General features: G+C 40.7%; 1 protein-coding gene across 2 annotated transcripts in view; it reads left to right on the forward strand.

Annotated features, from left to right (window-relative positions):
* MTUS2 (microtubule associated scaffold protein 2) overlaps positions 1-14,299 on the forward strand; it is an 876,814-nt gene that overhangs the window by 715,400 nt on the left and 147,115 nt on the right. For both annotated transcript variants that reach the window (XM_073583159.1, XM_073583160.1), the window contains exon 6: positions 5,450-5,539. In XM_073583159.1, coding sequence (XP_073439260.1) covers positions 5,450-5,539 — 90 coding nt within the window. The remainder of the gene's footprint in view (positions 1-5,449; positions 5,540-14,299) is intronic.

Below are 14,299 nucleotides of genomic sequence, written 5' to 3' on the forward strand. Positions count from 1 at the left end.
CACCAGGCAGGCATTAATAGATGTGACGATAAGGAAATGATCAGACCAGGACTAACCATTTAATAATATTTATTGCATGACAAACTGGCTTTTTTATAAGAATTGCTTTCATGCTTCTCCCTTGGTGTTGTCACTAATCTATGCTTATAGAGACAAAAGCTTTGGACAGAAATCAGTCTCCTCCTCCCTCTGGCAGCTGGCAATATGGTCCCTTCTTCCTTATCCTGTAAAAGAGTCTTCTTATTTATACTGCCATGCTACTATGAAAACTCAGAAAAGAAACTTGTACTGGCTGCTCTGCAACGAACCGTGGATCGCTATGCAGCTCAGTAGCCGAATGTAAAAATTGGTATGAACTTCGGGCATCAGGATGCACCATATTATATAAGTAAATTACATAAATCATCACCAGATCATTTTTTAAAAGCAAATAAAAGTAAAACAGTATTCTTTTTTTTTCCAATTTTCATTGTTCAGATATTTGGCAGATTATTGATTCAGCAATCAGAGGGATTCTTAGAGTGAGTTTCCACTATGCGCATTCCTTGCACTTTGGACGGAGCGGTAACCCTGCTCCGCCCAAAGCGCCACCCCCTTCTATACGCGCGGTGATTCCAGATGTGTTCATTGAACACATCTGGAATCACCGCCTCATATACATAGAGTAGGCTGCTTACCTTACCTTGCGGAAACTGAGCGTCTCCGCAAGGTAAACAGACATGCTGCGGTTTAAAAAGACGCGCCGCATGTCCGGAAACGCAGGGCCGCTGGATGTGTGTTCGCATGCATAGAAACATACATAGTAACATAGTAATGTTGATCCAGAGGAAGGCAAAAAAAACCCATGTGGCAAACAGTAAGCTTCACATTGAGGAAAAAAATTCCTTCCCGACTCCACAAACGGCAATCAGACTAGCTCCCTGGATCAACGCAATATTAAGGAGACTAGTGTATATACCCTGTAATATTATACTTTTCAAGAAAGGCATCCAGGCCCTTCTTAAATTTTAGTAGGGAATCACTCATTACAGCATCATATAGCAGAGAGCTCCATAGTCTCACTGCTCTTACAGTAAAGAATCCGCGTCTGTGAGTATGCTTAAACCTTCTTTCCTCCAGACGTAGAGGATGCCCCCTTGTCCCTGTCACAGGTCTAAGAGTAAAAAGATCATTAGAAAGGTCTTCGTATTGTCCCCGCATATATTTATACATTGTAATAAGATCACCCCTAAGCCTTCAATTCTCCAAACTAAATAACCCCAAGTGTAACAACCTGTCTTGTATTGCAGACCCCCCAATTCCCTAATAACCTTGGTCGCTCTTCTCTGCCCCCGCTCCAGTACAGCTATGTCTTTCTTAAACACCGGAGACCAGAACTGTACACAGTATTCTAAGTGTGGTCGCACTAGTGAATTATATAGAGGTAAAATTATGTTCTCCTCATGATCATCTATGCCTCTTTTAATGCATCCCATTATTTTATTTGCCTTTGCAGCAGCTGCCCGACACTGGCCACTAAATGTGAGTTTGTCGTCCACCCATACACCCAGGTCTTTTTCAGTGACAGTTTTGCCCAGTGTTTTACAATTAAGCACATAATTATACATCTAGTTTGTTCTACCCAAGTGCATGACCTTACATTTATCCCTATTATAGCTCATTTGCCATTTATCAGCCCAAGCCTCTAGTTTACATAAATCCTCCTGTAATATAAAATTGTCCTCCTCTGTATTGATTACCTTGCAGAGTTTAGTGTTATCTGCAAATATTGAAATTCTACTCTCTAAGCCCCCTACAAGGTCATTAATAAATGTTAAAAAGAAGCGGGCCCAATACTGACCCCTGTGGTACCCCACTGCTAAGTGTGACCCAGTCTGACTGTGCTCCATTAATAACCACCCTTTTTTACTATCCCTGAGCCAGCTCTTAACCCACCTACACATATTTTCCCCTATCCCCATTGTTCTCATTTTATGTATCAACCTTTTGTGTGGCACCGTATCAAAAGCTTTTGAAAAGTCCATGTACACCACGTCCACTGCATTCCCTTGGTCCAGTCAGGAGCTTACCTCTTCATAAAAGCTTATCAGATTAGTCTGACAGGAACGGTGCCTTGTAAACCCATGTTGATACTGGTCATGAGGTTATTCTTCTTCATATACTCCAGTATAGTATCTCTTAGAAAAGCCTCCAGGATTTAACCACAGTTGAGGTTAAGCCTACTGGCCTATAATTTCCAAGTTCAGTTTTTGTCCCCTTCTTGAATATTGGCACCACATTTGCCATACGCCAGTCCTGTGGTACAGACCCTGTTATTATAGAATCTTTAAAGATTAAAAATAATGGTCTATCAATGACTATACTTAATTCCTGCAGTACTCGGGAGTGTATCCCATCTGGGCCCTCCACTATGCAGTAACATCTGGATGCTGCGGATTGAACTCTATGGCTGTACGCAGCGTTCAGCCCGCAGCTAATCTGGATGTAATCCGGCAAGTGGAAACATACACTGATTCCAAAACTGGAAGAACAATAATAGGAGACACCTATCAGCACATTCCTGGCTGTTTATTAGGGGTGTATTGTTACAGTGCCATGTACTGATATAAGTATGTAATATGGTACAATTAGAACAAATTATTTCGATATTTCCCATCATTGTGTAACCATCCTGTTAGTCACTGCTTATGGCATTTTAGCTTTAGGCTATGTGCCCACGTAGCGTTTTATTCCGGACACTAAAAACCGGACTCCTTCCCAGAAATCGCACGGTTTTTTCAGCGTGATTTCACCGCGATTATGATTGCGATTTTGACGCGATTTTCACGTGCGATATTCAAGCACTTTCCAAGCGATTTGAAGCATCGCTTGGAAAGTGATTGACAGGTTGGTCACACTCGTCAAACATAGTGTTTGACAAGTGTGAGCAGCTTTTTACTATTGAGGCTGCCTATGCGGCATCAATAGTAAAAGATAAAATGTTAAAATGCTAAAAAAAAAATAAAAAATCGGGGTATATTTACCTTCCGGCTTCCCGCGCTGCCATCCCGGGCCTCAGCGTTCCCAGTAGTGCCTTGCGAGACCTGTGATGACGTTGGTCTCACGTTACTATAGCGATCTCGCGAGACCACGTCATCAAAGGACCTTGCCGCAAGGCATTACTGGTAACGCTTAGGCCGGGAATGCAGCGCGGGACGTCGGAAGGTAAATATTCCCCGATTTTTTTATTTTTTATTCTTTTTTTTACAGGGGTATGGTACCCAGGGCCTGGAGGACAGTCTCCTCTCCTCCACACCGTGGGTACCAACCGCACATGAGACGCTTACTTCCCGCATGGTGGGCATAGCCACATGCGGGAAGTCAGCGATTCTCATGCATTCCTATGGGTGCGGAATCACTGCAATTCTTTGCGATTCCGCACAAAAGAATGAGCATGCTGCGTTTTTTTCCGCGATGCGATTCCGCTGCGGAAAAAAGCGCAGCATTAGCACAGCATGTGCGGAATGCCATAGGAATGCATGGGGGGCGTTCTGTACATGATTTTTAAACGTTTTCGCAGCGTTTTCGCGCCGAAAATCGCGGCAAAAACGCTTAAAAATCGCTACGTGGGCACACAGCCTTAAAGTGAACATTCAAGTGCTCCAAAGGTCATCCTTAACACTGAAGTGCTCTCCGCAGTCAGGGCACCTCAAAATAAAATGGTTAAAGTATTACTTGTGTATGTGGAGACCTGTGGTGTCAAGTTGCCGAAGACAGAAGCTGCTAATTTCTATCATTAGATGAAGAATTTTAAAATTATAAGTTGTTAGCATTTGGAATAAGATCTATGGGGTAACGTTTCTTCATTTGGAGAGTGACAATCCAGGCTTGGCATGCCAGCGTAAGGAGAATTGTACGCCATGCAATACTATCTGGGAAATTAAATATGCAAATTACTTCTTCAGAGAAAAAAAGGACTTTAAAGGGAACCTGTCACCAGTTTTGGCCGGTATAAGATACGGCCAACGCCTTTCAGGGCTTATATACAGCATTCTAGAATGCTGTAGAGAAGCCCCCAATCTGACCTGAAAGATAAGAAAAATAAGTTTTATTATACTCACCCGGGGGCGGTCCGGTGCAATGGGTGTCACAGGTCCGGGGCCTCCCATCTTCTTGCGATGCCGCCCCCTCCTGTTGCTTAATCACTCCCCAACATCGCGCTCCTGCACAGGCGTACTTATCTGCCCTGTTGAGGGCAGAGCAAAGTACTGCAGTGCGCAGGCGCTGGGTTTCTCTGACCTTTCCTGGTGCCAGCACACTGCAGTACTTTGCAGATAAATACGACTGCGCAAGAGTGTGATGCCGGGGAGTGATGAAGCAACAGGAGAGCAGCATCGCAAGAAGATGGGAGGCGCCAGACCTGGACCTGCGACACCTATCGGACCGGACCGCACCGGACCGCCCCCCAGTTGAGTATAATATTATAGAATGCTGCAGATAAGCCCTGAAAGGCGGTGGCCGTATCTTATATTGGCCAAAACAGCTGACGGGATCGCTTTAATGAGCATTGCCATAGGACTTAGAAAGAAAAGCTAAATCAAAATCTCAATTTCCAGACACAGTGTTTTGGGTTGTTGCCCCTCATCAGTGCAAAGTATGAGATCTGATTTGGTTAGATGAGAGGCTTAAGATTGGGATCTAATAGGTATAGTTTTTCCTTGTAGAAAGTGACAAGCCAGGTGTGGCATGTCAGAGTGAGGAGACTTAGATGCTACGCATGCTCCACTGGGAAATTAAATATGCAAATTGCCTTTTCAGAGACTCATTCTAAGTAATATAGCAAGGCTCAATATAGGGTCGATATTGACTTTTAGGATTGCTACTTACAAAGGTGGTACTGGAGTTCAAGTCCTCTTCTCTAAAAATTCACTTTGCATATTTAATTTCCCAGAGAAGTCTGCATGGCGTATAAGTCTTCTCACTGTGACATACCAGGCCTGGCTTGTCAGTCTTCACAAGGAGAAATGTAACCTTCTTGATCCGAGTCTTAAGGCTCTCACCTAGCCAAATCAGATCTCATACTTTGCACTGATGAGTGGCAACACCTTGAAACACTACATCTGCAAATTGAGATTCTAGTTTGGCTTTTATCCTAGCTCATATGACAAGGCATATTAAAGGGTTGATATAGACTTTTAGGATTGCTACTTCCTATACGTGGCACTAGAGTTGTAGTCCTATTCCTCTCTGAAGAGACAATTTGGAATAAATTACACTAAAAGTGAATCTGAATCATGCTCTCTTCCTCCTGGCCCCTACTTTCTACTAACTTATAATTGCCACATTTATACCTACTACTTTGAAGAGGTACGGGGAGGACTGACAAAGAATTTCTCTTTTCAGAAACTTTTTTTTTGCATTTTGAATTCACTAATTTGCAAATGTTTTTAAATAATTTATTGTTTTCCAGGATTGAAGAAGGAGATCCAAAAAGATCAAGAAGGTATAAAGCCAGCAATTTCATCACCGAAAAAGCAAGTGACCAAGGTTCACTCACCAGGTAAAGTATCTGAAAAAAATAGCTAAAGAACAAGCAGAAAAAGCCATATCATCGCCCAGAGCAGGGATTTCAGAGTGAGCACACCTTCCCTTAGCAAAGATTGGCCCCTAAAGCAATTTAGTGGATATATAGTTATTAAAGGGGGTAATAAAGTTTGGAAGTCATCCCCTATTCATGGGATAGGGAATAATTTTCCAATCACTTGGGGGTTGACCACTGGGACTGCCACCGTTTCCTAGAAAAAGAGTCCCATGTGAATGGAAAGGAGGTTGATCATTGTCTCTGCCACTCTATACATTCATATGGGAGTGCCAAATACCGGCCAATTACTGGGCTATCTGCACTGGACCCTTTAAGAATGAATGGAGTGCTAGGGCTTATGACTGACCTCCGCTCTGTTTGGTGGGGATGTCCAGAAATCAGAAAGATGTCCCTTATCTTGTGGATAGATGCAGGATTGGAAAAAAGTGGTCAGACAATCTGCGCTGCAAATCACTATGAACAACTGGTCAACGCAATTTTTCTGGCAAAAGGTTTTAAAACATATTTTAAGTCAATTTTGGCTGCTGATTACGAATATGAACTCCGTTTTTGGCTATCACATCAGGATTTCGAGATATTTTCAATTTTTGATGAAAATTACTCCTATCGAACTTTTTTTATGATAAAAACACATGATTTTCGGTACTACATTTTGTATATTTTTAATCAAGGAATAACAAAGATTACAAAGTCTATGTACAGCAAATCAAATACACTTACAGAATTAAAGTACAAAATATAAAAGCACATATATATGGCACACAGATGTATGGCAAATGGAGGTTATCTGAACTTTCTTTTCTTGGGTGATCTGTGATGTACAGCTTCTGGGTTGTCTCTCATCAAGCTCCAGCAATAGTCAGCCATCATATGTCCCACCGGCCTTGATACCGTTCTTCCATTGTTCTAATGTCCTGATGAAAACGCTCCCCTTGTTCCTCGCTCACATCCCCAAGGTTCTCTGGAAAAAAGTCCAAATGGCTGTGTAAATAGTGAATCTTGATACTCATTCTACATCCAAGATTTCGCAGACTCATTAGTAGCTCTTCCACAATCTCTTCATAGTTGTCTGCTTTCTTATTCCCTAGAAAATTCTGCCCCACATTACAAAATGCATTCCAAGCCCTTTCTTCTGTCTCATTCATTGATGTGATAAAATTTGGGTCTCTCATAAGTATTCTTATTTGAGGTCCATCAAACATTCCAGCCTTTTTCTTCTCTTCCCTAAGACCAGGAAAACTAAATTTACCTTAGCGAACCATATAAACCGGCACTTTTCATACACTACTTATATTTTTCATAGAATTCATGAAAATGGGCTATATACCTATAGCGCAAAAACGTGATGTGATAGAGAAATTATCAGATTTGAATTCAGCACCCTCAAATTAGTCTAAAACTGTTCTTAACGTCCATGCCAGATTTTTTTTTTTTTTGTAGACCAGTTATTATTACAGTGGTCTTTATTCAACGTGTTTCACAGAACTCCTTCCTCAGGATAAAAACCACATGCAAGTGTCATGAACAGGTTCTTAAATAGAAAAAACAGCACACTTGTCATTCAGGTGCTCGGCGTCTAACAGATCACCTGATTCAAAAAGATGTCAAAGTTCATTGCTTGAACACATAATAGACACTTAATAGACAAAATATATATAAATTTCTGTTATAAAATTATTATTATACTTGCATTATAAAATAACTAATATATATTAATTTCTTTATTAACAATCAACGTAAAAAAAATTATTAAAAGAAAATTTAAAAAGAGAGGGACAAGAACCTCCAAAAATGGGGGGAAAAAAGAAGAAATGCCTTACAGGGAAAACATCCTCTCAAGAGAACCACCATGAAACCACACAAACAATGCCAAATCCAACAACATGTATAGAGAAACAAACTTATACCATGAAATTTCTGAATAAAATATTCTTTCAAAAGACATTTTGGTCTTATTTCTATATATATTATTGCACAGTTCTTGCTGGAAGATAAAAATTGCATAAAAGTTATTTATAAAAAAGATATTATTTATATACAAAATGTAAATATCCATATAACAATTATTAAAAATATATATTTAAATTTACTTACATTATCCTTTCTTTATTAAATGGGTTGTGCAGTAAAATTTGCGGTATATAGGAATAGTGATGTTCACGATATTAAACAACATATTAAAATATAATTATCAATAAATTAGTGGCGGGGTATTGCATGTGCTCAACAAAAAAAAAAATACCCACAATAAAAATCAAGAAATGGAAAAAGTGAAAAAACATAAAATAAAAAAAAATATTTTCGAACAGAACATAATTACTTCAAAGGAACACCTCAGTGACTTCATTTAAACCATGCGGTTTTAGTGTACTCGGCCGGTTGATCCAATATATTTCTTTGCGGTTGAGCTTTTGACTCCTATTCGTGACATTACTTGGTATATGTTCTATAGGACATATGTTGAGTTCATTATAATTTTTATTGTACGCTAACAAAAAATGTTTAGATAAACCGTGAAGTAAAAAAACCCTTTTAATGTTAACCCTGAGGGTTCAGTCGCCGCAAAGGTACTGCACCTCCTCCTGAGGTGTGTTACCCCACCATCCAGGTAAGGTGGAGACACCTGACCACACTCCAACACCTGCATTCCACACAGCATAGTAGTGTAGCAAAGCACCCTTTGGTGGCTCCCTGCTTGGAACACGAAGAGTGCTGGGAGGTGGGTGGAGCTTAGTCTGCACCAAAAGATTGGGAAGAGTTTAGGATTTAATCAGTCGGACTAGGTCAGTCTGTGAGAGAAGATCCCCACAGAGGGATGGACGAGGGAAGTGCTGCAGCGGACCTCAGTGACCTGGGTCTGCTGGCACAGGAAGGAGACATAGATGGAAAGCCTGACTCTTTATAAGAAAGATAGATTTGAACAGAACGTAAGGAGAAGAGGAGGACTGAGGATTAGGATTAGAGCAGAACCCTTCCCAAGTTCACAGCGCAAGGCCGCGGTCCGGTCCCCGAGGTTGTATGGATACTAATGGTCCTGCAGCAGACACCGGAGGAATAGAAGTTGTCACCACTTTATTCCCACACAAAACTTGGGGGCACAACAGCAACGTGAATGAGCTGGGACTTAGTAGCGAGAAGTCCACGAAGCAGGCTACAGCTGTCTGCCGTACAAGTAGCGTTCATAGAAACATCTGACAGGAGGAACTCCAGTGTAACTCAGCACTGTGAGTACTTCACTATAGGCGCAAAAGGGAGACGTTCAGAAAAGGCACTTATGTTGGCGGAGTGTTGGAACGGAGTACTTCATCTTGCCTGGAAGTTGGCTGAGCGCCTGACCCGGAGGACACGGCATGGATGCGGGCACCTGTATGCACAGCAGACTGTGAGTAAAGCTTTGGAACTACATGCCCTGGTGTCCTCCGCTTATTCCTGCACCAACACCCTTAGCACTGCTACATCTCTGTGCCTGACACTGCACCATCTACGTCTCTCCCCTATCTCTTCACCTACACTGCCCTGGGACTACTGCCCTACCTGTGGAGGGCCACAACTTCATTGCTGCACCACACCATCTGTCCCAGAGGATCTGTTCGCAGCGCCGGCTTAACACCTTTCTTGCCAAACACCACAGGTGGCGTCACGAATCATTCAATGAACATTTCCGCTATTTACAATGGGCGCCCAGGGCCACGGACCGGGTCATAGCTGCCGTGACAACAACCCCACTCGAGATCCGCGGGCCCAGTACCGAGTACCCCGCCGCCCTGGGTGCGAGGGCGACCCATATGCATATTTAATACTTGTGGTCATGTGACCACTGTTTCCGATGCTGACACTGGAGAATCCTGACCGTGCGCTGTAAGGATTCCCACGTCTCCAGTCACATAGAGTGACTGCAGACCTGTCGTTTTAGACCAGACAACCCCTTTAAATGGGCAGCTCACTGACTTCAGTGGGATGAATATAAGGTTAATTTCACACTGTCAGTATGTGGTCACTCAGTATTTCACATCAGTATTTGTAAGCCCAAACCAGGAGTGGGTGAAAAGTGAAGAAGTGGTGACGTGTTTCTATTATACTCTGATTGTTCCACTCTTGGTTTTGGACCAAAAATACTGATGTAAAATACTGATAGTGTGACCGTAGCCCTATGGTTCATTTTTGATGTGATGTCTCTATAGGGAAATCGAAGGCTTATTTTCCCACAGTTTACTGCTGAATAATCAATAAATTATAAAATAATATTATGTTAAATTGTAAAAAAAAAAATAATAATAATGACATTTGACTTATATTTTCTTCTTTGGATATTTCTTGCAATTTATTTTTGTAGAAAAAAATGTAGGTCTAGGTATAAATCTCACTCATGTCCTTGAAAAGCATTTTCTTCACTTCTGCAGTAAAAGTGTGATCACTTGAGCCTGACAAGTGGAATAAAGCAGCTGCGGGGACCTGAGCTTTATCTATACTGAAGTTTTCAAATAAAAAATTTACACAGACAATTTAAGTATGACACTTAGCATAATGAGTGCTACCAAAACAAACAGAGCCATGACCATCTGTGTCATGGGCAGCCTCCTCAGTGTGGCAGATGTTTAATTCTACATGCAGTTACACTGTACAGTGCCGTAGCGCCAAAGTCCCAGCATCTCATACTCTAAAGTGATAAATATTCAAACTTTATGGATCTTGAAGTTTATTCTGGCTATTCGGTTCCTTCTGACCCTTCTTATGCGTACAGATTTTTTTTTAAATTTCCTTACCCTATATATTCTTAAAAGGGTTGTCTCATGGCAGACCTTTATGGCATGTCCACCTAGTTCGGACTCTCCCCTCTGTCCAAAAAACTTCACTTGACTGTATGTGGAACTCCCAAATCAGTGAATGGAGACTACCACAGCTACCTCCACTGTCAATGAGACCATGGACTGGAACGGGGGATCACCGGCCTCAATTCTGGAGATAGATTTGGGTGCCAGGAGCCACTGCAAAATTTTCAGTTTGTCTGATTTTTCTCTTTATAGGTATATTTTTGAGTAAAATGTAAATTGCTATTTTATTCTATAAATTATTGACAACATGTCTTCTAATTTCCAAGCACTAAATTTTGTATTTATTTTCAGAAAATGAGAAATGGTCAAAATAACAAAAGAAAATGCAGTGCTTGCAGACCTCAAATAATGCTAAGAAAACAAGTTCATAATCATTAAGAAACAACAACACTAATGTTTTAACTCAGGAAGAGTTCAGAAATCAATATTTTGTGGAATAACCATGATTTTTAATCACAGCTTTCTTGCGTCTTGGCATGCTTTCCACCAGTCTTTCCCACTGCTTTTGGGTGACCTTATGCCACTCCTGGTACAAAAATAAAGTTCTTCTTTGTTTGATGGTTTGTGACTATCCATCTTCCTCTTGATTATATTCCAGAGGTTTTCAATGGGGTTCACGTCTGGAGATTGGGCTGGCCAAGACAGGGATTTGATGTGGTGGTCCTTCATCCACACATTCATTGACCTAGCTGTGTAACATGGCGCAATATCCTGCTGGAAAAACCAGTTCTCAAAGATGGGGAACATTGCCTGAGGAGAAGGAATCAACTGTTTTTCCAGGATAACTTTGTATGCGGCTTGATTCATACGTCCTTCGCAAAGATTAACCTGCCCAATTCCAGCCTTGATGAAGCATCCCTAGATCATCACCGTTCCTCCACCAAATTTCACAGTGGGTGAAGACACTGTGGCTTGTACGCCTCTCCAGGTCTCTGTCTAACTATTAGACGACCAGGTGTTGGGCAAAACTGAAAATTAGACTCATCAGAGATTACCTTACTCCAGTCCTCTATGGTCCAATCCTTATGGTCTTTGTCAAACTTCAGCCTGGCTCTCCTTTGCCGCTCATTGATGAAAGGCTTTCTTCTAGCTTTACATGACTTGATCACTTCCTCTAGGAGCTTGTTATGAACTGTTCATACCGTACACTTCACCCCAGCTGCCATTTGCCATTTGTAGGTCACTTGATGTCATCCTGCGGTTGCTGAGTGACATTCGAATAAGATGACGGTCATCCCGGTCAGTGGAGAGTCGTTTTTGCCCTCTGCCGGTCTGTAGCTTTGTTGTCCCCAATATCCGCTGCTTCACCTGGTTGTAATGGACTGCCATCTTAGAAATATTAAGAATGGAGGCAACATGAGGCTCACTGTATCCCTCTGCTAGTAAAGCCAGGATTGAGCCCTTCTTTTCCTCACTCAAGACTTTTCTTTTCAACTGTTTTGGCATGGTTAAAAGTTTTTTTTTTTTTTTTTTTAAAGTTATTTTTTCATTCCTATTACTTTTGGGATATTACTAGCATTTGTTTTGCCATCCAGCTTGTCCTATTGCAAGAGGATTGTGAACACCACAGCAGGGTTTTTTTATACTTTCCTTCATTAAATAAGATTTGGTTCAGGTGGTCACCTAATCAGAAGCACATTAAGTAGAATGAGGTGTACTCTGGTTGGAATTCAACTGATACTGGCATGGAATGGCTGTCAGACATGTAGAGAAGCTGATTTTTATAAAACTGTGCAGTTGTCTCTTAATTTTTGCCAGAGCTGTATATGAATTTTACAGGACACCATCTATGCATGGTTGACAACCGTCAAGAAATTTGGAGAAACAGGATACTTTTCTATTTGTCTGTAAAACAAAAATTGTTGTGTCATTGACTTTTTTAACCTGGAGAAACTTGTACAGATTTTTATGACTGTATTTATTACTCTTTTACTGTTCACAGTGAATGCAGCTAATGTCTTCATATAAGATTTGTGATCTGTAGAGAAGTACACTTATAATCAGAATGATTTATTATGGTCATCCAATTATAGAACTTATTTTATTCCAATAACTATTAATTAACATGTACTTTGTTCTTGGAAAAATCCCTTTAAATTTACAATGGGTAAAGCCACATTTATTTATGGCATTTCTCTCTCCTAATTGCTAACTGTGGGTAAATGGGACCCCTATTATTCCCATAAGTGAAAGTTCCATTTTCTGGACTTTTATATATCAGGCTTTTATGGCATACAATTTTAATGTACATGAAAGATTTCAGATGTTAATAACCCTCTAAGCTTTACTGCGGCTCTTGGGAGGGATTCAACATGACAATGCAACCCTGGGACCAGAAAAGGTTGTGCTGTCCTCTTATAGAGGATCCATAAACTGTGTGTGTGTATATATATATATATATATATATATATATAATATACAGTATATATACACACACACACACAGGTGCATCTCACAAAATTAGAATAGAATATCATCAACATACATACATTTCTGTAGGCCAACATTTCGGATTTTAAAATCATTTTTCTAGCTGGTGTTATTAAGTATTTTAATATACTGAGATAATGACTTTTGGATTTTCATTGGCTGTAAGCCATAATCATCAACATGAACAGAAATCAACACTTGAAATAGATCACTCGTCTTACAATTACTCTATATAATATATGAGTTTTACTTTTTGTATTGAAGAGCTGAAATAAATAAACTTTTTGATGATATTCTAATTTTTTGAGATGCACCTGATATATATATGTATATATATATATATATATATATATATATATATTATATTCATATACATACAGCTCTGGGAAAAATTAAGAGACCACTTCCAAATGTTCAGTTTGTCTGATTTTTCTCTTTATAGGTATATTTTTGAGTGAAATGTAAATTGTTCTTTCAGTCTACAAACTTCTGACAACATGTCTCTGAATTTCCAAGCAATAAATTTAGTTTTTTTTTTCTGAAAAGGAGAAATGGTCAAAATAAAAAAAAACCAGTGCTTTCCGGTTCCTGATGCATGTAGTGGGCTTAAATGTCCCTCTACCACAAGACAACCAGACTATTATGAAAGGACATGGTGTAATTGCGGAATAGTGTAGTAACCTGGTGGTATAGTGGTAATCTGCAGGTAAATATTGTTTAAATCATGCCTGGCTGCTGATTTACTGGCACAGTGGCTACAGGGAGAACACCCCACAAATAAACAGTGTCCTAGTCCACCAATGTTGTGCTGTGTACAATACAGGGTACTCACTTCAGGCCAGACTCCTCCGCTGCATCCGAATCCTTAGGTCCTGGATCACACATCAGGGGACACCAGATTCTTTATAACAAATTCAACTTTACTGGACAGTTCATATACAACAGTCTTTAACACACAGTATTGGGCACAGCACCCTCCAGTTCTAGTTTAATCAACACAGAAAATTTCAAGCCTTTGCTTATGTTCAGCTCGGATTATCTCTATGCTTGATCTTCCTGTCAGCCCCAGGGATTTTCCATCCGGCCCACAGCAGTCCCGAGATCCTTTACGTTTCTCTCTCATCTGGTTCCTCTGTATGGAAGGGTTAAGGCACACTCCTCAGTGCCTAGTTCGGGCCGTAGGTCCCGGACATTACAGGAAGGTCCACGGAAAATTTGGTACAACTTCATGCTGTTAGAACAATATGCGTTAAGTGCCTCGAGTCCACTGCAAACTGAACCTGAACTTCACAGAACCTTTCACTAACTCTGACAAAACCAGGAAATGATTACTCTTCTTTCTTTACCTTAACTCCTCCCATGCTGGGCTGGCCCCGAACTTTTAACTGTATCCTTAAGGTACTGTCACACTTAGCGATGTACCAGCGATCCCGACCAGCGATATGACGCGGTCAGG

This window comes from Dendrobates tinctorius, unplaced genomic scaffold (assembly GCF_039654945.1).
Source record: "Dendrobates tinctorius isolate UK_male_01 unplaced genomic scaffold, ASM3965494v1 ptg000075l, whole genome shotgun sequence".
In the NCBI taxonomy this organism is placed as follows: Eukaryota; Metazoa; Chordata; class Amphibia; order Anura; family Dendrobatidae; genus Dendrobates; species Dendrobates tinctorius.